This window comes from Lonchura striata, chromosome 2, assembly GCF_046129695.1.
Source record: "Lonchura striata isolate bLonStr1 chromosome 2, bLonStr1.mat, whole genome shotgun sequence".
Taxonomy (NCBI): domain Eukaryota; kingdom Metazoa; phylum Chordata; class Aves; order Passeriformes; family Estrildidae; genus Lonchura; species Lonchura striata.
In genome coordinates this window covers 78,837,883-78,859,709 of record NC_134604.1, presented here as the reverse complement: position 1 = coordinate 78,859,709, position 21,827 = coordinate 78,837,883, and the positions used below count along the sequence as shown (strand labels likewise).

Here is a 21,827-nt window from a genome sequence, read left to right as displayed (position 1 = left end):
GTGGAGTCTTTTTCATAGTACAATTTTCTCCAAAAGTTATTTTATAGGAAAACCATTCCTACATCCTCCTTGTAGTAACTTTGGTTACTGAGATGTACAGGTTGGAAGCAATCATTTGAGCACAAAGGCTAGCTTATGTAAAATCAAAATTACAAACTGCTTTATCCTTAGGTATTCAACTAAATATTTTATCATTACTCCATTGTCAATTACAAATACTAAAAAGCAATCTGAAAATTGTTTTAACTTTTCCATCCTTTTAGAAAATAAGTATCTTCAGCCAGTGCACTGATGTCTGTCTTTGTTCAGGAAGCCTACCTTTTTTTTTTTTTAAACTTCAGAATAGTTGATATTGGTATCCTAAACAGCTATGATGGTCCTTGCTAAAGGGCATATTCCACTAAGAGGTAATCATAATTATTGTGCCATCTTAAAGTTTTGATTGGTGTATTGTTATATTTACTGATGATTCTGTTTCCAGTCTCCAGTGGTGAAGCTTGAAGAATCTTTACAGTATACACTGCTTTGGTTTTTTTTTTGTTTGAGTTTGGTGGTTTTTTTTGGTTTTTTTTGGTTTGTTTTTTTTTTGGGGGGGGGTTGTTTTTTTTTTGTTGTTTTTTTATGAAAATGATGTGTACTAAGAGAAAAGTGTTATACATTCTGGAGAAAAAGATATAAAAGTCTGTCAGATTTACTGTCTACACGATCACTTTATGTTTTATGTGACTTGCCTTCTTTACAGCCTGAAGGGTATATTATAAAATGCATGATGTAAACCAACTGAGTTAATATAGATCAAACACAATTTTATACTTTTTCTGATCTTGGGTCATTTGCCCTGAAGTAAGTGATTTGGATGCCTCTCTGTCATTAGCTTTTTAATGAAGTTTTTGACTGTGAAAATTTTAATTCAGTTTCTAATTCCTCCCAGCTTCTAACTGTGCAGTTTTCTTGGTATATACCCATAATTTTACCTCTAAAGATACCTAAGTGGACAAATTTTCCATGACAAGCAGACAGCTGAAAACAGCTATTTAAAATGAAGTCCCCAAAGTACTCATCCTCCATTTTAGAAAGAAAAGATAAGTTAATTTAATATGCTGTATACTAAAGGCTGTATTGTGCTCAAATTCCCTATCAGAAATTGCCACGTAAAACTACATCAGCTATAGAATCACAGAGGATTTTTAGAAGAGAGTCTTCTTGAAGTAACAAGTTTTATTTACTCATTGAGAAGGAAATTAAAATATTTGCAAAAAATATTTGCCTATTAAAATGTCAAATCTAATAGCAAAAATAGACAGGAATGGCTTTTTCTGAGATATAGGTGAATAGGATGTGAATGTGTTGGGTAAGAGAACAAATACTGTTTCTATATGAGGTGGGGATTTTTCCTTCTTTCTTTCCTATAGAATGCTGGGCTACTAAGGAAGGGGCTGCTTTTCAGGATGACTCTTTTGATGTGTGGAGGGGCTGGAATACTTTATATCCGCTGGAGGATTATGGGCACAGGGCCACCAGCTTTCACTGAAGTAGACAACCCAGCTTCATTCGCTGACAGTCTGTTTGTAAGAGTAAGTTACAAAGTTGCTTTTTTCTGGCCAGCTCAGGACATTTGTCTTTTGTCATAAAATAAAGTTTTCTGTGCTTCTAAGAAACAATAAAGTGGGCAGTTTTTATGTTTCAAGATATGTGTGATGAGTCACCTTCACTTGTGCTGCTGTGTTGATTCTCTGCAATTTTTTGAAAATATTATACAGTGTATATTCTTTGCACTCAATATAGCATGTACTGTACACATTGAAGCACTTTTCCATTTACCCACTATTTTTCCCATGCATAAAAGAAATTAGCTTTTGCTGATTTTCATCCCTTTTCCACATACTGTGCTTGACTTTTCATCTTCTATCACAACTATAGAAAATAGCACAAAGTTCTAGTCTGGTGTATTTGGGGTATGTCTTGGCTATATACCTCTGGTGGCATTAAGCATCTTTCTGGAGATGGAGAATGAAAGATGAAGAGAGTGGATGATGTCTTTTGATGTTTTCTTCTGTTGTACGAGATGGTTCTTTTTACGTATGGATATTGGTTGGAAAACACAGAATTGCATTTCCCTGCTCTGAACTAGAGGGCCACCTAGCTATGTTGAAAAGAAAATTTAAAATTCATTTCACAGCTGTAATTGTAATGTATATGTAAATAGTTGTAGTCTAAAAGTATTCATGGCCTCTTTATTGTATTACAAGGGAAATGAGGGAAGAGAGATGGACTAAAGTTGCTCACTTCTCCCCCCACTCAAGTTTAGTATCAAATAAATGTTTGTTTTCTCTTTGACTGACAGGCTATAAACTATAATTACTACTATTCACTGAATGCATGGTTGCTGTTGTGTCCCTGGTGGCTGTGTTTTGATTGGTCAATGGGCTGCATACCCCTCATTAAATCCGTCAGCGACTGGAGGATAATTGCACTAGCAGCACTTTGGTTCTGCCTAATTGGTCTGATATGCCAAGCTCTGTGCTCAGAAGACAGCCATAAGAGAAGGTAAGAGACAGTGATGAATTTTAAATGCCTGGCCAACTTGAATACAGTATTATTTTGTTAAATCCACTACTGATAATTTTAACAATTCAGTGGAACCAGTATCTAACAAATGCAGTTCAAATAAATATTTATAGCTGTCATTACAATTTTATCCCAATTTAGGTCCATCACTGCACACCAACTAGTAGGAAACAGAGTTGGAGGGGGAGGCATGGATGGCTGCTTTATTTTTTCTCCTGAAATGGTATTTTGAGATCCTTAACACTGTAGGTGGTAAAAAGTAATATGTACTCAAAACACAGTAGGAAATTGTTTGTTGTTGCCCGTACTTCTTACAAGTCATCATTTCCTTTAATTTCCTCCTAATAATGGAAGAGGAGATGTGCTTTGAAAGCAGGTAGAAATACTGGCCACGGTCATACAGTTAAAAAGTAAAATGCTTGACCCATAGTATGTACTCAGAAAACAACTTGTACTTTACCCAAAGGAACTAAAAAATTTATTGTAAACTGTTATTTGTCACTAAGGGCTTCTGTTTAACTTTGCAGGTTCTGTTACTATGGATTTTATGTAGACTTAATTTCTCAGTTCCTTAAAATTTTTCAACTGCTCAGTCATAGAATGGTTTGAGTTGGAAGAGACCTTAAAGGTCAGGTAGTTCCAGTCCCCCTGCCACAGGCAGGCACACCTTTCATGAGATGAGGTTTCTCAAAGCCCTGTTTATCCTGGCCTTGAACACTTCCAGGAATGGGACACTATGACTACGTGTCCTTTTGAAAAGCCCATCTCCAGCTCTCTAGTTGCCTTCTTTTGGTATTGGAAGGTTGCTAGAAGGTCTCCCTGGAGGCTTCTCTTCTCCAGGATACACAACTCCAACTCTCTCAGCCTGTCTTCATAGGAGACATGCTCCAGCCTTCTCCTCATTTTCATGGCCCTCTAGACTCACTCCAACAGGTCCATGTCCTCTTTATCTTGGGAGTTCCAGAGCTGGATGCAGCACTCCAAGCTGGGATCTCACCAGAGCAGAGTAGGAGGGGCAGGAGCACTTTCCTGGCCCTGCTGGACATCATGCTACTTTGATGCATGGTTGGCTTTCTGCACTGCAGGTGCACATTGCTGGGTCATGTTCAGCTTCTCATCACTGAACTCCCCCAAGTCCTTCTCAGGGCTGCTCTCATGCCATTTTCTGTCCAGCCCATCTTTGTTCTTAGGATTGCCCTGACCCAAGTACCAGGCCTTGCACTTGGGTTTCATGAGGTTTGCATCAGCCCACCTATCCTATCCAGGTCCCCCTGGATGGCATCCTTTCCCTCCACTGCATGGCTGGGTGTCGTGGGCAAACCTGCTGAGGGTGCACTCAGTCCCACCATCCATGGCACTGACAAAGATGTTAAACAGTGCCAGTCCCAGTACCAGCTCTTGAGGAGCACCACTGGACTCTGGACACTGTGCCATTGACTGCAACTCTTTGCATGCAACCATCCAGCCACTTCCTTAGCCACCAAGAGGTTCAGCTGTCAAATCTATTTCTCCAATTTAGAGACAGGGATGTCATGCTGGACAGTGTCAAATGCTTTGCACAAGTCCAGGTAGATTATGTCACTTGCTCTTCCTTTATCCAGCAATGCTGTACTCCATTGTAAAAGGCTATAAAATTTGTCAGGCACATTTTTCCCTTAGTGAAGCCAGATTGGCTTTCACCAGTCATCTCCTTATCTTCCAGATGCCTTAGCATATTTTCCAGGAGGATCTGCTCCATGATCTTGTCAGGCACAGAGGTGACCTACTGACCTAGTTTCCCGAGTCTGCCCTTTTCTTTGTTTAAAGCATGAGGTTTATGTCTCCCCTTTTCTAGTCAGTGGTAACTTCAGCAGACTGTCATGACTTCTCAAGTATGATGGGTAGGAGCCCAGGACTATCTTAGCAACTTCATCCATCAGTTCCCTTGGGATCTGCAAGTGCACCTTACCAGATATGGAGTTATGCACTTCAAATGTTCGTGAACCTGACCTTTTCCTACAGCAGGCAGTTCTTTGTTCTCCCAGTCTCTGCCTTTGATTTATGTGACTTGAGCAGTGTCGTTGGAGCGCTTGCTGGTGAAGTCTGAGACAGAAATGTTATTGAATACTTCAGCTTTCTCCATGTCCTGGGTAGCCAGGCTTCCCAAATGCTTCCACATTTTCCACAGTCTTCCTTTTATAACCAACATAGGTAATTCTATTGTTCAGAGTGCAAAATCTTTTCTTACTCTTTTCTTCCTTCTCATCCCTTCAAATATTAACAGTGTACCTGCCTACCTTTCTGCCATTCCCATACTTATTTGCATAGATAAATAATTTTGGAGAGGGGATGGAACTCTTGCTGCTAGTGATGTCAGATTTTCTAGTAAAAAATGCACTCAGTAAGCTTTTATTATTAAATAGTTTTATACAAAAAGTATAGGGAGGATCTAGACTTGTGGGGATGAGAAAAGACCAGGAGGACCCATCTACCTTACAGTGTAGAGATTCATTTGTAATAAATTAGAATAGAAAATTACCATGTCCATGGCCTTTGTAAGAAACACCTGACATGGGCCTGAGGTTCTTATTCCTTTATGTCGGTTCTGCAACAGTGAGGTACCTAGACTCTTTTGTCTAAGCTCTGTACAGTCCATAAAGAGCTACCTGCTGAGGATGCTAACATTGGTGCCAAAAAAAGGGAAGAGAAACTGCTCTCAAACTATGTGTCTCTTCTCTCTGTAGAAAGAGAAATGGTTAACTACAATGGATTCTACTATTGATGTGTTTGTTAGGAGAAAAACCACCCTCTTGGTTGAATGTGCACCTAAGTTCCTTCTTTAACAGTGACTTGTGTTTTTGCCCCCATTACTGTCTTACTAGGTCCAAAAATAGACATGTAGTTTTACCATTACTTTTCCCGCCTGTGTAAATATGTAATGGGGCTATTTTCTGGCCTGGAAGCATGAATATTGCTTTTCTGGAAATTATAGCAGTGATTTTTAAAGTGCCTCACTGAAATTTGATCCTAGTGGCTCTCAAACACTATGTTTGAATGCCCTGTCCTATTCTACAATGTTTGAATAAAGTTTATATGTTAAGTGAAAAAGGTACTTTAGTTAAGATTTGTAGTTAACCTGAGAATGTTTCTTGTTTGCAGAATCCTTACACTGGGACTTGGGTTTCTTATTATCCCTTTTCTTCCTGCAAGTAATCTCTTCTTCCGAGTAGGATTTGTTGTTGCAGAGAGAGTCATCTACCTCCCCAGTATTGGATATTGTATTCTCTTTACATATGGATTTTGTCTCCTGAGTAAGCAAGCCAAGAAAAAGGTACCATCAAAATAATCAGTAAAGTTGTTGATGATGAAGCAGTTCAATTGCATGATTTATTCCTTAACTTGGCTCTCTTTCCTTAAGAAAATTCTTGCTGTGGCAGTACTTGGAATCTTGTTGATAAATGTTATGCGCTGTGCGCTCCGCAGCAGTCAGTGGAGGTCAGAAGAACAGCTTTTTAGGAGTGCATTGTCTGTGTGCCCTCTGAATGCAAAAGTAAGTCACTCATTGACTTCTAATCTTTTTTTCTTTTCTTTTTAAGTGTTTTGAAATCTGGGGTCAAGGAGGTATTATGCATAGTTAATATATTGTGCTACAGTGTTATTCACAGTCTTGCTCAATTCAGGAATGACATTGACATGTCAGACATCTAAATTACAGTGGCAGCATAGTCAAAATACCAGAAAGTGCAAATTACAATATTCAGAACTTGGAGGTGGGAGTGGGGAGGTGAGGGAGAGGGGAGAATGCACTTCAAGAAAGGCATTAAGTCAAATTGGCTGTACTGCTAATGCAATCTATTTAGAAGAATTGTGTGCATAATTTCAAGTTATTGCAACAAAAATATCAAAACAAGGTTAGTAAGTTGTAGCAATGTATTCAACTGAAAAATGTCTATGCTGTTTTCAGAATTCTTTCTGTGTACCTTCCAGTGGTATATACAGCCAGCACAGCTGAGGGACAAAGCAGCATATCATCAATGCAATTGCGGGATGTGGGAGTAAAATCTAGCTCCCACTTCTGCTTTCTTACAGCAGCTGAGCGGGCTAGACTCTTCAGATTTGGGCACTGAGGAAAGCTGCAGTTTTCCCTGCAGGCTTAGTGAGGGAACAAGTTAGATGGTGGGACTGCTTAGGATGTTTCACTGAGCAGCAGTGTTCAGCATCAGAGACTGACTCCAGCCTCCAACAGAGGGGACCTTCACAGCAGTCCTTTGACAGCCGAGAGTGTGATCTGTTGGAGCATACCACTGAGCCCTGATGTTGTCTGAATTTTAGTAAAGAGAGAGACTCTTTGTAGAGCCTGGGAGTGGGAATGTGCAGCTTGTCAATAAAAACACATTCATGTTTTAAAATATTAGATTCCTGTAATCTAGAATGGTGTCTAGAAAATACCAATCAAGTCACAGAGTTTAAAAAGGAACCTGTAAATGCTTGACTTCACAAAGAGAATGATAAACTTAGCATTTACTGGAATACAGATATGCAACAGCGACCTGTAAAAAATATTTATGGCCAATATTTGCAACATGGTAGCATTTCTCAGTAGTCTGGGATTTTAATACATAGGAGAGGGCTGTTGTATTTTATTGTGTGGCAGTGGTAGGCAACCATCTTCTTTTTAATGATGACCTCAGTATATCTTGTCTTCTGGATGACAAGCGCATGCTATAAATGGAGCAAATGCAATCTGTTTTCTTTGTGTGTAACTCCATCCATCTGCCATGGTGAGAGTGCTTCAGACAGATCCACACTCTCTGCCTGTGCTGCAAGCTCCTTGGACTCCAGCCATGCCTGGCTGGGAAGCTGTGTAGCTGTGCTCCCACAGTACTGTGCTTGAGCCGATAAGCTGTGCACAAGCTACTGAGCTAATGCAGCTGGTTTAAAGCCAATGAATGTACAGGCAAAATGAGCTTGTGTTTGTCAACACTGGGCACTGTAGACATGCCTGAGCTGTATTTCTGCTGGTGACAGCTTGTGCAAGTGGAAAGCGTGAAGATGTGAACCGGGAAAGGATTGTAGGCTCACATTCTAATTTTGCTGAAGGATGTAACTTTGAAATCACAATAGTAGGGGACTTTTCTAAGCAGGAACATTAGAGAGTCCATGTGTGACAGCCTATGTCTTGTTTTCTTTATGTAGTCAGGTATATTTATTTAATTTTGACAAAGGTAAATGTAAAAATTTGAACTATATTTTGTTTTGATTTTCAGTTGTCTTGAAATTGCAGGCTTCCTTTAAAAATTACTCCACAGGACCTTCTTTCAGTGACCGATTTATTTCAGGGGGAGGCTGGTACAGACCAAAGAATGACACACAGATAATAGCTTTTTCTTGTTCTTGGAACATATTAAATATGTGTAATGTGGTCATGCTTTACTTCCATTATATATCAGGATCTCAAAATCTCAAATCCTCAGTAGCAGAAAAAGCTGTTCATGTTTTGTTGTACAGCTCTTTTCAATTCCGAATTGTCTGTGTGGGAAGTATAGAGTAAACTTGCCCTAATTCTAAATAACAAGTTGTAACAGCACTGCCTTGTCTAATTTCAAGACTAATTTCTTTAAACATAGTCTTTAGATAAAAACCTGGAAACTGCATTAAATGAGATTGTGTGGCACAGTAGTGAATCTGGTGCCTTGATACATCTGGCTCAAGAGGATGACATTTAAGATCAACTTTAATAAATGTTGCCTGCTGACTTTAAAATTTATTGGCAATAATGAGGTACCATAATGAAGATACAAATATTTTGACCACTAAAAAAATTCTTAATACATATTTTTAAATGTTTTTAATTTTTAAAATTTATTTTAAATGTTATTTATTTACAATATTTAAAAATATATATGTTTATATATATATATATAAAAAATACATGGTGGATGAGTGGGTAGGGTTTTTTAAAAGAGAAACAAGTATGTTACAGATCTTGGTTCAACATGTCCAGGAGCATGTCATACTTTTGAACTTGTGTGGCCCTGCGCTCAGGTTGGTTTCAAAGGCCATGAGACTGAAACAGTACACATTTTTAATATATTTGGCAGTAGTTTCCTTAGCTGAACAGGAGGTACCTCTATATTGATTCCATTTTTCCTACCACCTTTTTCATACTATATGGATTGGATTCTTCTCCTGGAGAGAAGAAGCTGTTTCTTTTTAAGCATTAGTTCCTCTCCTTGGACTAAATGAGAGACATAAGTCAGAAGGAAGGTATCATAGATTTGTCTTTCCACTGATGATGAAAGTCCTGACAACTAGAGAAAATGTGGATACATAAGAGTATGTGAGATTTTGACCCTCTCCTACTGCTGTTCACTATTTATAGACATTGCTGGACTGCTCTTTACCTTCTGAAGTAATTACACATTGTTTATTTTAATTTTAAAGATTATTTCTAAAAATACTCATCTTGCTGCTTTTCTTTTTTTTTTTTTCTTTTTTTTTTTCCTGTTGGAAATGTTTACATTGTTGGAAGAACTCAGTTATTTTTTGTCATATTTTAGAAAAGCCATAGCAGTTAAGAATCCAGAGATGGTCTTTATTCCTGGATGACTTCCTCTCATTGATTATCTAAATAAATAATTGCAGTTACATTGTTATGCACATGGGAAATAGCCAGCATTTTTCTTTTCCTGGATTTTAAATAACTGAATTTAAATGACTGTAAATTGTTGTGATTTTGTACATAATCTCTACATTCTCCTTGCTACTGGCTTTTCTTTAAATGATAGAAATGAATAAACATAATTTTTGACAAGCTATTCCAGTAGCAACTCTTATGCAAAAATAAGCAAGGAAGTTAAAATACTCACACCACAATGCTACTGTGCCTTGACATACCAAGTAAGTAACTTTGAAATTTATGCTTTATGCAAACTGCAATCATTACTGATATAAGTTTGTCAGAGACAAGCTATGCTAATACTGAAAAGGTACAATAAGTTTGTGAGATTGGTTTCTATACTTTCTTAAAAGGTCCTGTAAAACATCTTTGATACAGAACGAGATTTAATGCTGCCTGAAGATCTGATCTTTGATCCTTAAGGAAGCTGATCTAGAGGGAATTTCCTTTAGATACTGAGATTTTTTCTTTATGTTATATATTAAAAAGGGATTATCTTCCGAGGAATTTAAGTGCTCTGAGCTGTGTTTATATGGGTTATTTGCAGTGTTTTGCCACCATTTTAGATGTCAAATTTTGTTTATACAAGTGCAGTCATGCAGAAGAATCTTTAGACAACATTAGATACACAAACAAGATGTGAATATCAAAATAGCTGTGTTTTATTATTATTTAGAAAACCGAGTTTTAGTAGTAGAAGAAAGAGAAGACTGATGACACAAGCTGGCATTAAACAGAGGCATCTGCATGTTCCTAGAGAAATTTTGACATCTGTGCTTTGCTTTCATCCTTTTCAGTAAATGTTCACATTTGCTGAAAAAGAGATTATCGGCAGCTAGGAAGAGAGAGTAAAATTGGTGGTAATAGTAGTGCTCCAGCTGAGGGGATGTACCTCCTAGAAGACGATATTACATTTCAATTTCTTCCTTTGAGGGAAAACAAAATTTAAAAAATCAGTCTGACAATAATTTTATTTTTGTATAGGAAAATATTTTTTTTTCATCTCTTTGCTTAAATTCAACATTTAAATAAGAGTTCAAGTACTATGTGTATCTGGCACAGAATGCAGTGCTTTTTCTTTTTTATACTGGCTTCTTAGGTTGATTGAGGTATTGAACAGACAAATACATAGAGCCAAATCCTTGGCTAGGCTCTGGTGCTATGGTTATGTTAACTTAACACGTGCCTGTTGAGAGAAAGTAGGTCCTACCCTAGGGTATTTTTACCTGATCTCTTAGATTTCTAAGAATACTGTGTTGTTATGCATCCCTGAAAAATGCTCCTTTTAGAGCTATTACTGTAAAGTAATTGCCCATTTAAGATTGATAAAGGATCATCTGAGTATAATGTAATACGTCATTTCCAGTTAATATTTAATCATTTAATAAGGAAGGGCTCTTAAATGTTTAACCAGGAAAGGAAAATCTTCCCTCTCAGGCTGGCATGCACAATATCTGTCAAAAACCACACCTCTAGAGACAAAATTTTAAATAATTCACTGGCTTCTCATTATTAAAGACCAGATTCTTCCCACCCATTGGTACACAGAAAGCACTTGTGTCCCCGTGTTGTGCAGGAGGTCACAGCCCTGTGCTCAGCAGACAGCAGTGGTTACTGCAGCCTGCTTGGAGTGAGCTAAAGGCTGACCTTGGCATCCCTCTGCCATGGCCACTGAAGTGAGAGACAGCTGCATGGCAGAAGTAACCCACACCTCTCAGATGTCTGGATGTGCCTGGGAACCCTTTGCTGCCTCTGCTCTCCAGAGCAGGATGTTACTGCATCATATAGCCCATTGCAGAACTGGTTTTGTCATTGGATGTTTATGGTAGGCTGGGCACTTCTTTTGGTATGTTTGGTTTGGGGCTTTTTTCCTCTTCCTTTTTTTGTCACCAACATATTAAGAGGAACTAAAGCTGCAATTTCACTTCAAGGGAGATTAGAAAACTTACATATAGCAAGGAGCCCTTCATTTTTGGGGGTATTGTAGAGAAATATCATTTCCTTTCACACAGGAACTATAGCTGAGGACAAAAGAAATACGCCATTGAAAATGCTAATAGTCTATTTAAATACTTCTGCAATCAGTTTTAAAGGAGTATAGTACATCTTTTTAGTTCAGTTCACAAAATGTACATGTTCACTTAATACTTCATTTGATGTTTTGACTTGGGAGAATTGATATCTCTCAGTTTTCTTCAGACTGCACAATTCCCTTTACATGAGAAAAATATTCTTGCTGCTGGTACTTTTGGGAAAAAAATGGATGTGAAGATACTACATGTTTTTAAAAAAGCTGTGAAAAATAGAAAGTGAAGTGCTGTTTCATAACACAAGACAGCTGACATGTGAAAGACTGAGTGGTTGGTATACACCAAGATTTTTCTCATCTTCTCTGTCCCAGTCTTTAGGCAAATTTCATTTTGTAAAGCTTCTTAAAGAATGAAATTCAATCAAGTTAAACCTAATGTTGTTTGCTGATACTGAAGTGTAAAGTTATGTATTCAAGGCCTAACATCCAGTATTCAGTGAAATCTTTAAGTATTTATTTTGTGTTCCCACAATCAATCTTTTATCTGGGTAAAATTTGAATATGTGAACTTCAACATAGATAATCAAAGCAATCCAGTTTGGTAAGAATCTTAGTGTTCTGAATAATTTCTGGAAGAGATATATAAATATAATTCAGTCCTGAGAAACATCTTTCAGGGTATTTCATTTTACTTGAATGACTCCTGGAAAAATGCTGCTCTGTCTTTCTGTATGTTTTGACACTGTCAATGGATCTTCATTTGGTTATTTCTTGATGTAAATGTACCATTCTGTTGCTTCTTTGCTATAGACCTTGTCATAATTTATGAATGTACAGTACAGTGGCAGGATTTTTTTTCTTTGTGGAAGCTGTGCTAGAACTGCTTTTATAGGATGCTGAATTTATATGCTATTTTATATCTTACAGTGTGAGAAGCTGCCTCTGTGCATGTTTAGTAAGCTTTATAGCATCTCTGCTCCCCTTAAAATCAGTGAAAATACTTTTTCTCCCATTTGAGAAAGCATGGGAAATGTCCTTAACTTTATTTGTTGATGGTATGTTACTGCATTTTACAATCATATAGAGATGAAATTCAACAATTAAATACCATAAGAGCTATGCTCCAATACTCATGTGTGCTGGATCAATACATCCCGGATACTGTGCCAACAGCAATTAGGGTTTTTCAGTTAATGTCAGATAAAATCCTTTTTTGAATGTAGAAGGTGAATTAGACTTATCTAAGTGCATTATGGACCTACATTTTTGGACTTCAATCTGAAGTTATTTCTGTATACTGTTTTGAAATTAGATTTTCAAAATTGGGAAAAAATTACCATATGTGTTTGTTTTAGAGGAAGTACATACAATTAGATTTCAAATAGTAAAGTAATCTAAATAATGAGTCTTGATCTGGGTGCTGAGAAATCTCTTTTCAAGAGTCAGTACTCACAGAACTTTTCAACTAGGTAACATAGTCTTCTGAAATTTGTCTTCAAGTGGGATTTGAGATGTCTTCCAACTCAGATTTGTCCTGAAATGTATTTATTACTATTTACTCTTGCCATAAATAAAGATGATGCATCTTCTCCCTGTAGTCTAAAAGCTCTAGATCCTTCCTTCATTCTTCAGTTTTTAACAGGCAAAGTCTTCAACATGTTGCTATGCATATTATTTCAGAAATGTTCTTTGATACATTTTTATCCTTAGATAATAATTGCACCTGTTACCTTTTGTTTGGGTTTTTTGTCATTGTTGAGTTTCTTCTAGTTTATGCTATAATGAAAACAAAGTTTGACACATTGCTGTAGTGTTCCTTCTGCTTTGAAGGATTAGATAGATTTGATTTGAGTCAAAGTTTCTCTTACCTGGCAAACAAATGAAATTAAGAGCAGGAGGTCTCCATACAAAGTGCCTTGTGAAAGGTGTGGTGGCCTCATTTATAAAACTAGGAAATGAATAATCTTTCTTAAATAGCTGGAATAGGTAAGCTGATCTGTACCTCAGATTCTGTCTTACTGTCTTTATTGTATGAATTTCCCAAAGTATCAACAAACATCAAAAGCCAGCAATGAATGACACAACTGCTGACTGTTTCTTTTTAGAGAAAGAATTTTTAGCTGCTTGATTCCACAAAATATCTGACTGTGTGGCATCTGGTGGAATATCCATCTGTGTTTTCAGGTGCACTACAATGTTGGCAAAAATCTGGCTGACAAAGGAAATCAAAGTGCTGCAATCAAATACTACAGAGAAGCTGTAAGGTATTAGAAATTTTACTCTTTAATGATCTTTCCTAAAATTGCTTTCATGTTTAACATGAAGAAGATGCTTAGGTATTCATTTTCATGTTCTGCACCATTGCAAATCTAGCAATTTGCATATATTAATACATGTCCATACCTAATAATAATCTCTTAAATTTTAAATTTTAGGTTGAATCCAAAATATGTGCATGCCATGAACAACCTTGGAAATATTCTGAAAGAAAGAAATGAGCTCCATGAAGCAGAGGAGTTGCTGTCCTTAGCTGTGCAAATACAGTATGTTTAGACCAATGCTAAGCAGTGTTTTGCACCAACTGAGCCAAAATGATACAATATGATCTTGTGGTTTAAATGCTTAATTGTCTTCTCTCTTGGTGGTTTTTTCCCAATTTACCCAGGCCTGATTTTGCTGCTGCATGGATGAATCTAGGAATAGTGCAGAACAGTTTAAGAAGGTTTGAAGAGGCAGAGCAAAGCTATTGGACAGCAATTAAACACAGAAAAAAATATCCAGATTGTTACTACAATTTAGGGCGGTTGGTAAGTGCTTTTGAATAAATGATAGCTATGACTGGAATCTGTGTGTCTTTCTGTATGTATATATATAGATAGGTTTATATAATTCTGCTGTAATGTAAAAAGTTGATAGTTATCCCAGTTTGCTTATATTGTATTTTACAGTGATTTCATACTTTTGGTAGGTTTTCCTATTGCTTTCCCAGTATACTTCCTTTCATACAACCTTTGGTAATATTTTCCTATTGCTTTCCCAGTATACTTCCTTACATACAACCTTTAGTAATCCTACTTTATCATATAAAGAAGTATAAACGAAAATACATGTTTAAAATTCCTTTTTCCAAAAGCTATTATTAATCATTTCCCAATGTTTTGCATTCATTATTATATTGTTAGCTAGTAGAACTATGCTGAAAAATTAAAATTAGATTTTTGGAAATATATACGTTAAATATTTACTAAATCTCTTGTGTAGATTTCTAAATTGTATGATGTTTCTTCTACTTATTCTATTGGTACATGCATATTTGAAAACAAGCCTCATTTCTAGGGAAAAGAAAAAGAAAATTAGTATATAGCATTCTTATCTTCCATACTACAAGAGTATTCCTTTTACATTTATTTTTGTCTATAGAAAGAAATCCTACTAGAAGGGACAAGACATTAGCAACTTTTTAGTGTCTTTAGTGAATTATAGGAAAGTAAAGCAAGCAATAGCAAAATTACTGGATTTTTCTTTTGTTTTAGTATGCAGATTTGAATCGCCATATAGATGCATTGAATGCATGGAGGAATGCTACAGTCCTGAAACCAGAGCACAGTTTGGCCTGGAACAATATGATAATATTGCTTGATAACACAGGTAAAGGTGTATTTTAATGTTTTAATTAATAATTCAGTGTCTAGAAAAACTTAAACTTTTATTTGGTTTTATCTAAAAAGATATCTACCTCTTTGGCTACCAGACACCCCTAATAATATAAGAATGCCTTCTGACTCTGTGATTTTAAAGCATCGCTTGAAATCCAGCCCATAAATTGAATTTCTGATACTTACTTAAAATGCCATCATTGTGCAAGCATGTTTGTATTATAAATTAAATTCCTGAACTTTGCTTTGTTGTTCTTCTGAAGGTGTTATCTGTTGAAAACAAAATGAAGATATTCTGTTGCCTTAGTCTACAGGATTTTGTGTGTGTGTGTGTGTGTGTGAGATACCTGGTTTTCTCTAAAAAATTATGCAGTCAGCTATTTGTAAAATATGTGTGCTTGCAGCATGAACTAATAAGGCTCTGTTAAAACATGCCTTCTCTTTTTCTGCTACCTGGGCTCCCAGGCAATCTAGCTCAAGCAGAAGCAGTTGGAAGAGAAGCCTTGGAATTAATACCTAATGATCATTCTCTTATGTTTTCCTTGGCTAATGTACTGGGGAAATCACAAAAATATAAGGTAGGTAACTAGAGTTTTTTAATTTGAGGGCTTTGGGTTGGTTTAGTTGGGTTTTTTCCCTTAATTAAACTCAATCTACTTTTTTTGTAGAAACCATTTGAGGAGATCATTGTGGACTATGACTTAGATAATCTGTTTAAAATGTTTCTGTTTAAAATGCCCTTTTCTACCACAGTATTAGTGTGTGATTCTGTCTTGAGCTTATCTCTCCTTATTTTAGATGCCTGGATTACAAATGTTGCTGCCCTACACGATGTCAGTGGTCAGTGGAGAGAAATAGGCTCTTAAGCACACTAGAGGGCAGTTAGGGTCTTGTGTTGCTTCACTGCCAAGGGAGAGAGCCTGCATTGAATTAGACCTTGTTTCAGAAACTCAAATTAGATGGGACAGGCTAGTCCTTGTGCTTTTGCTATGTATTCTATGAATGCATATATATAGAAAAGAATTCTAGCCTTTTTGCCTGACACAATCTAAAATGTAATAATACGAGTTTGTTAATCCCAGAGTGAGGTTGGGTGATCTCAAAATGCTATGAGAGAAAGTACATCCATTGCTTAACGTATTGAACTTTCTCTTGGATGCAGTGGACCTGCCTGTGAGTGGTACCTCAGCATTTACTACCTTCATTTGCCAATAGTAAATGTAATTAAACTGATGAGAATGACTTGTTTTCCAAAGGGAGTTGTATCAGATGATAAGCTTATATGACGGAGAATAAATCAGACACATTTAATATAATTAGTTGTTTAAAATTACTCTACAATCAGTGATTTAGGTATGTGATAGGGACAAATTAATAATAAGTCCTTGGTGTTCCTTACCAAAATATCATTTACTGAACCTCTTTTACATTTTTTTAGGCTTTTAAGGGGTTTAATGTCTTTTTGATAGCAATAATGTTAACAGCACCACAGGAACAGTATACAAAGTAAGAAGATTCTATGATATGAAACTTGACAGGAGGAAATGGCCTAAGTTGCACCTGGAAAGGTTTAGATTAACTATTAGGAGTTTTTTTTCACAAAAGGGGTTGTAAAACATTGCACCTGATTGCCCAGGGAGGTGGTGGAGTCACCATCCCTGGAAGTGTTAAAAAATTGTATGGATATGGCACTTGAGGACACAGTTTAATGGTGAATATGCTGGTGGTGTGGGTTTTACAGTTAACCTCATGTTCTTAAAGGTCTGTTCCAACCTTAGTAAGTCCATGATTCTCAAAACAGATACATTTTTCCTGTAGTTACTGTGACCACCTATATTTTTACAGTATTGTTCAGCTGTGGAGTCCTGACCTGTCCACATGCAAGGCCAGGACCTGTGACAACCCTGCAGTGGCTTTTGTTTGTGTTAGTGATGCTGTTAAACAGCCTGTTACTGGTTTTCTATACTGGCTGGGTTTTTTTCCTGGGCACTCTAATTCTTTTCTCCCTCCACTTGAGACTGTTATAAAATACATATTTTAGGTTGGTTTAACAAAGTTCCAGAAGAATACAAATTAACCCAGAATGCAGAACGTATAAGATTGTGAAGAAGGTAATTGCTAGAATTACTTTGATGAGTCAGGCCTGTGGAAGAATAGAGGATTATATAGTCATTCATTAGGAAGAATATGTAGCATGACAGAATAAAGAGCATTTATAATGAAATAAAGATGAAAAAATAAGTTGAAAACAAGATAGAAAATTTTCCAGGTGTAGGGGAGACAAGTCTCTCTTAGTGGATTTAAAAAATAAAAAAGATGGTGGTTTTGATTGCCAGCTCTGAAAGGCTATTATGCTGCAGGAGAACATGTTGGAGACAATGTAGAAGTAAGAGTAGAGGAAAGTGCAGCTTTTAAGTCCATGTTCTAAAAAAAGCAAAAGGAATAGTGGAGACTAGGGAAAAAACAGGGCACCAGTGAGTGTTTTAATAGTTCAGTATGGAGTAGTAGATTTGTACAGAGCTTAACTAGTCACTAAAAACTGATGGCTTATAACAGGGAGAGCAAATTAAGGGAATTGGAAAGTGGGCTCACTTACAAAGGTTATGATCTCAGTGGCTGTATTTGGCATTGCCTGGAAAGAGGAGATTTGTTTGTAATGGGAGAATGCTTACTGACCAAAAAAAAAAAAAAAAAAAAACATGAAAAATTCATATTTCTTGTCCACCCCCTCACCATGTAAAAACAGAGAAGTGGATGTCTCTTCGAGGATTTTTATTGAATGGAATTGGAGGGGAGGAATGGGGGATGGAGACTGTCAAGGTGATGGAGGTAATTTTCAGAGTGCTGCCTGGCTGTGTCTGATGTGTTGTATAACCTCAGGCATTTAATTTATTAGGTCACTCATTATGTGTCTGTATAAAAGTTGTTACTATGCTGGCACTGTTGTCATGCAGGGAGATTTGTTCTGGAGTTTTTTGTTATCTTTTATTTTAAAAGACACTGAGTCAAGAAGATTTTATTAGGTTATGAGAGATTTCCTTCCAATAAGCATACAATATTCTCCTTCCAATAAGCAAACAGTTTCAAATGCACTTTCACTTTCAGCAAAGATAGGTTTCCTACATCACAAGAAAAAAAAAATAGCCCTTTATTTTTTGTTTGTATCTACTGATGAATGATTTATTGTTCCAGAGAGAAAAGCATATAAAGGATGAGCTGTTTCTGTGGTTTTGTTTGGGTTTTTTAATTAACATCTGTTATACCAAGTTAGATTCTCCTTTGAATGCTTGTTCTTATCTCAATTGATGAAGAACCAAGCTATCTTTAGTTCTTTGAAAAAAAAGTGTGCTATATTTTTGTTACATATACATCTATGCTTTTTCGGTAAAAAGTGCAATAAATTGAAACCATTCAGCATTTTTTATATTTGAAATAAAGCCAGACTACAATTCTGTGGCCTTGGCAGCAGATGGAATGCGGTGTGCTTACCCCAAGCCTTTGCTATATGCAAGCTGTAAGTTTCTTGGCAATACTTGAAGATTTGGCAAGATGCAGCAATTTGAAATACCACTGATGTACTGGAATGTATATTGACTCCATATATCCACAGTAATATGAATATGATGCACCTTAAATAGCCTTTAAACAACCACTATGCTTCTACTAGCTGCTGAGCAAAGTAGTGGTGATAAAAATATTCTCAGCATGGAGTTGAAGATGTATGGTAATGGCAGCCAGCTCTTGAATATCTATTTCATTAAATTATCTGGAAGCATATTGCACATGTTGCCCCATCGTCCTTCAGCAGTGAAAGGATACAAGTCTGTAAATTAGGTGTTCTTCCTCTGTGTAGTTGGCAACTTTTAGGCATTAGGTTGATTTAAATGGTCAGCACATCTTTCATTTTGATTGCTGTTACCTGACTAGTGACAAAAAATACTAAAATTTGGAGTGGGGAAAAAAACACAACTTTGTGGGACTTGAAATTACTGCATGTTTTCAAGTGCCAATCCACTGTTGACTTGAGAGTTGTATGAAAAGAGGAGGTTATCTTGTATCACTTGCCAAATTTTTGAGTCTCAGTATGTTTCTCAGGTGACTGAGAAACATGGAAGTCATGGAATAATTTTGCCTGGAAATGACATCTAGAGGTCATCTAGTCCAACCCCTAACCCAAACCAGTGCCAATTCCAGTTGAATCCTGAATATCTCTGTCAATTGAGATTCTATAGCCTCTCTGGACAGCATCTTTCTATGCTTGACCAACTTTATGATAAAAAAAATATTGATGTTTCCTTTAACTGGAATTTCTTATATGCTAGTTTGCATCCATTATGTCTCGTCCCATCTCACAGACATGTGAGAAGAGTCTGTTTCCATCTTCTCTGTATTATCTCATCAGGTAGTTGTAGGCAGCACCTTCATCTCTCCTGAAGGCTGAAAAGATCCAGTTCTCTCAGTTGGTCTTTGCACGTCTTGTGCTTCAGCCCTGTACCATTTTGGTGGCTCTCTGCAAAACTCACTGGAGTTATGTCTGTGTCTTTCTCATAATGGAGACCTTCAGCCTTAACACATACTCCAGGTGTGGTCTTGGAAGTACTTAACAAAACCACATGGCCACCAGAGGTCCATTCCATCTTCAACCGTTCTGTGATTTCTGCTAGTCTGTTTCTCTGCCCTGCCCAGGTCCCTCAGAATAGCTGTTCTCCTTTCCAATGTATTTCTCCCTCCTCTTAGGTGCTATCTGTAAAGTTTTGAAACTGCATTCAGTCCCATCATCCAAAATATGAATGAAATCACTAAACAGTATGGGTTTCAAAAAGACCAATGCATCCAGGAACTTTAATAGTCTGGATATGAGAATGCTGGAGCAACTGCTCATGCCATAGGAAAGCAATACTAAAACTTGCACTATGGAGGTACATTTGCAGACATCTGGTTCCCCTTGTTAACTCCTATCCAAATAATCCTTGTCTTGAAACAAAATCAGAATCACAGAATAGTTGAGGTTGGAAGGGACTTCTGGAGATTGTCTCATCCAACCCCCTGCTAAAGCAGGTTCACCTAAAGCAGGTTGCACAGAATTGCATCCAAGCAAGTGCTGAATATCTCCAGGGAAGGACACTGTACAACTTCTTTGGTCAGTCTGTTCCAGTGGTCTGTCACCTGAACAGTAAAGTTCTTCCCCATGTTCAGGTGGAACTTCCCTGCATCAGTTGCTACTTGCTGCCTTTTGTGCTGTTGCATGGCATGAATGAGAAGAGTCTGGGTTCATTCTTTTGGCACCCTCCCTTCAGATATTTAGACATTGATGAGGTCCTCTCTCAGTCATCTTTTCCTGAGGCTGAGCAGGCCCAGCTCCTTCTGCCTTTCCTCATAAGAGATGCTCCAGACTCCTCATCATCTTCATAGCCCTCCACTGGACTAGCTCAGAGAACCCTGGGGTTTGTAATTTCCTTAAGCTGTAGAGATTAAGGCACTTTCTGCATGAGTCTCTCCTGGCTTGAGAATGGCAGCCTCAGCTGTGCTCAGTAATGCTTTTAGTTTGCGTTTGAATCTGGACATATGGGGAGGCTCTTAAGTCACTCAGAGCTGAGTGACTCAATCTTGACATCAGAAATTTCTTTTCCCCTGAAGGGACCCTTACAGAGAGTTATTTCATGCTTGACATGAGAAGATGGTGGAACCAAAAATCTGTCTGACAGGTTTTCTTTTTCAGTAGAGCCTGTGTTTTATTTTAAGCAGTGAAAGCTTAGCACAAAGGAAAGGACTTTTCTCCATGTTACTGTTCTCACATACCTCAGACAGCAAGTATGTGCATTCAGATGGAAGCCTACCACATTGAGGTAATTTTATCTTCAGGTCATTTGCATTGAAACTGAATGAACAACTTTCCCTAAAGCACAGCACAGCATAGAAATCTATGTAAAATTTGCTCTCAAGATCTAAACTTGCATGCTAGTGAGTAAATATGCTCCATTTGGATTGGGCGGGGTGTGACTTTTTAAACTTCTGCAGGAAATATGCTCTGGTAAAAAAAGTTATTAGCAGTTAGTTTGGAAAAATAGAATTGTTTTAATTAGAGAATAAATTTAGTGGTCAATTATTCTCTGAATATTAGGTGAGAGAGCTGAGGTTTTCTAAGAAGTACTCAGATATCGAGAGTCTTAGGAGTACACATTGCAAGCAGTAAAACAGAGAAGATAACTGGTGAGGAAAATCTGAAGGATGTTGCATGGCATGATATGATTTGGCATGATTTTTTTAAGTAAAAGGCACTCAGCTACTCTTCATGGGGAACCAAATTGAAACATCTGTTTGAAAGGGATTTACTGGAATGCCCCTATTTTTAATGCTAAAACTGTTGTAAAAGGAAACATATCTATAAGTAGTTTGCTTAGATACCAAATTACATTTCCTTAATTTGATTGCATAAGTAGGGAAAACTTCAGCAGGTAATGTTTGAAAATACTGTAACTATTTTAAAAAAGGTACTTTAGGTAAAGAGCAAACTTCACTAGCGCTTAATACATTTCTGCTAAAATAACAGCAGCCTATGAAAACATGAAATTTATTTGCAGCATTATTACTGGTTTCAGGAGGCTGTAGCCACCTGAGCTATAGGATCAGGCAGGCTCAGGATATTTATATGGTAGTATCATATAGATACAGCATTGTTTTGGAGGGTTTGTAATTACAGTGGTGGGTAAAATTGGCATTGTTTTATATATATGAGAATGGACTTTCCTGATGACTTGCTATTTTAAATTATTCAGGAATCTGAAGCTTTGTTCCTCAAGGCAATTAAAGCCAATCCAAATGCTGCCAGTTATCATGGTAATTTGGGTAAGAGCCTTTCTAAATCTTATCAGCTGTATTGTTTATTTACTTCATATTCATTGTGTTTAAAAAGAAA

General features: G+C 37.0%; 1 protein-coding gene across 4 annotated transcripts in view; it reads left to right on the top strand.

Annotated features, from left to right (window-relative positions):
- The window catches only part of TMTC4 (transmembrane O-mannosyltransferase targeting cadherins 4), a 55,536-nt gene that overhangs the window by 28,490 nt on the left and 5,219 nt on the right, over nucleotides 1–21,827 (top strand). The window contains exons 8-18 of one of the 4 annotated variants that reach the window (XR_002465435.2): nucleotides 1,413–1,574; nucleotides 2,345–2,547; nucleotides 5,707–5,878; nucleotides 5,966–6,097; nucleotides 13,440–13,519; nucleotides 13,691–13,798; nucleotides 13,921–14,062; nucleotides 14,789–14,903; nucleotides 15,377–15,489; nucleotides 20,657–20,757; nucleotides 21,688–21,757. Coding sequence is in view for 2 of the 4 variants with exons in the window: in XM_021530250.2 (XP_021385925.2) it covers nucleotides 1,413–1,574; nucleotides 2,345–2,547; nucleotides 5,707–5,878; nucleotides 5,966–6,097; nucleotides 13,440–13,519; nucleotides 13,691–13,798; nucleotides 13,921–14,062; nucleotides 14,789–14,903; nucleotides 15,377–15,489; nucleotides 21,688–21,757 (1,297 nt within the window). In the remaining 2 variants the exon portion in view is untranslated. Of the gene's footprint in view, nucleotides 1–1,412; nucleotides 1,575–2,344; nucleotides 2,548–5,706; nucleotides 5,879–5,965; nucleotides 6,098–13,439; nucleotides 13,520–13,690; nucleotides 13,799–13,920; nucleotides 14,063–14,788; nucleotides 14,904–15,376; nucleotides 15,490–20,653; nucleotides 20,758–21,687; nucleotides 21,758–21,827 lie in introns of all 4 variants that reach the window. The other 3 variants (XR_002465434.2, XM_021530250.2, XM_021530249.2) reach the window with 3 other exon arrangements.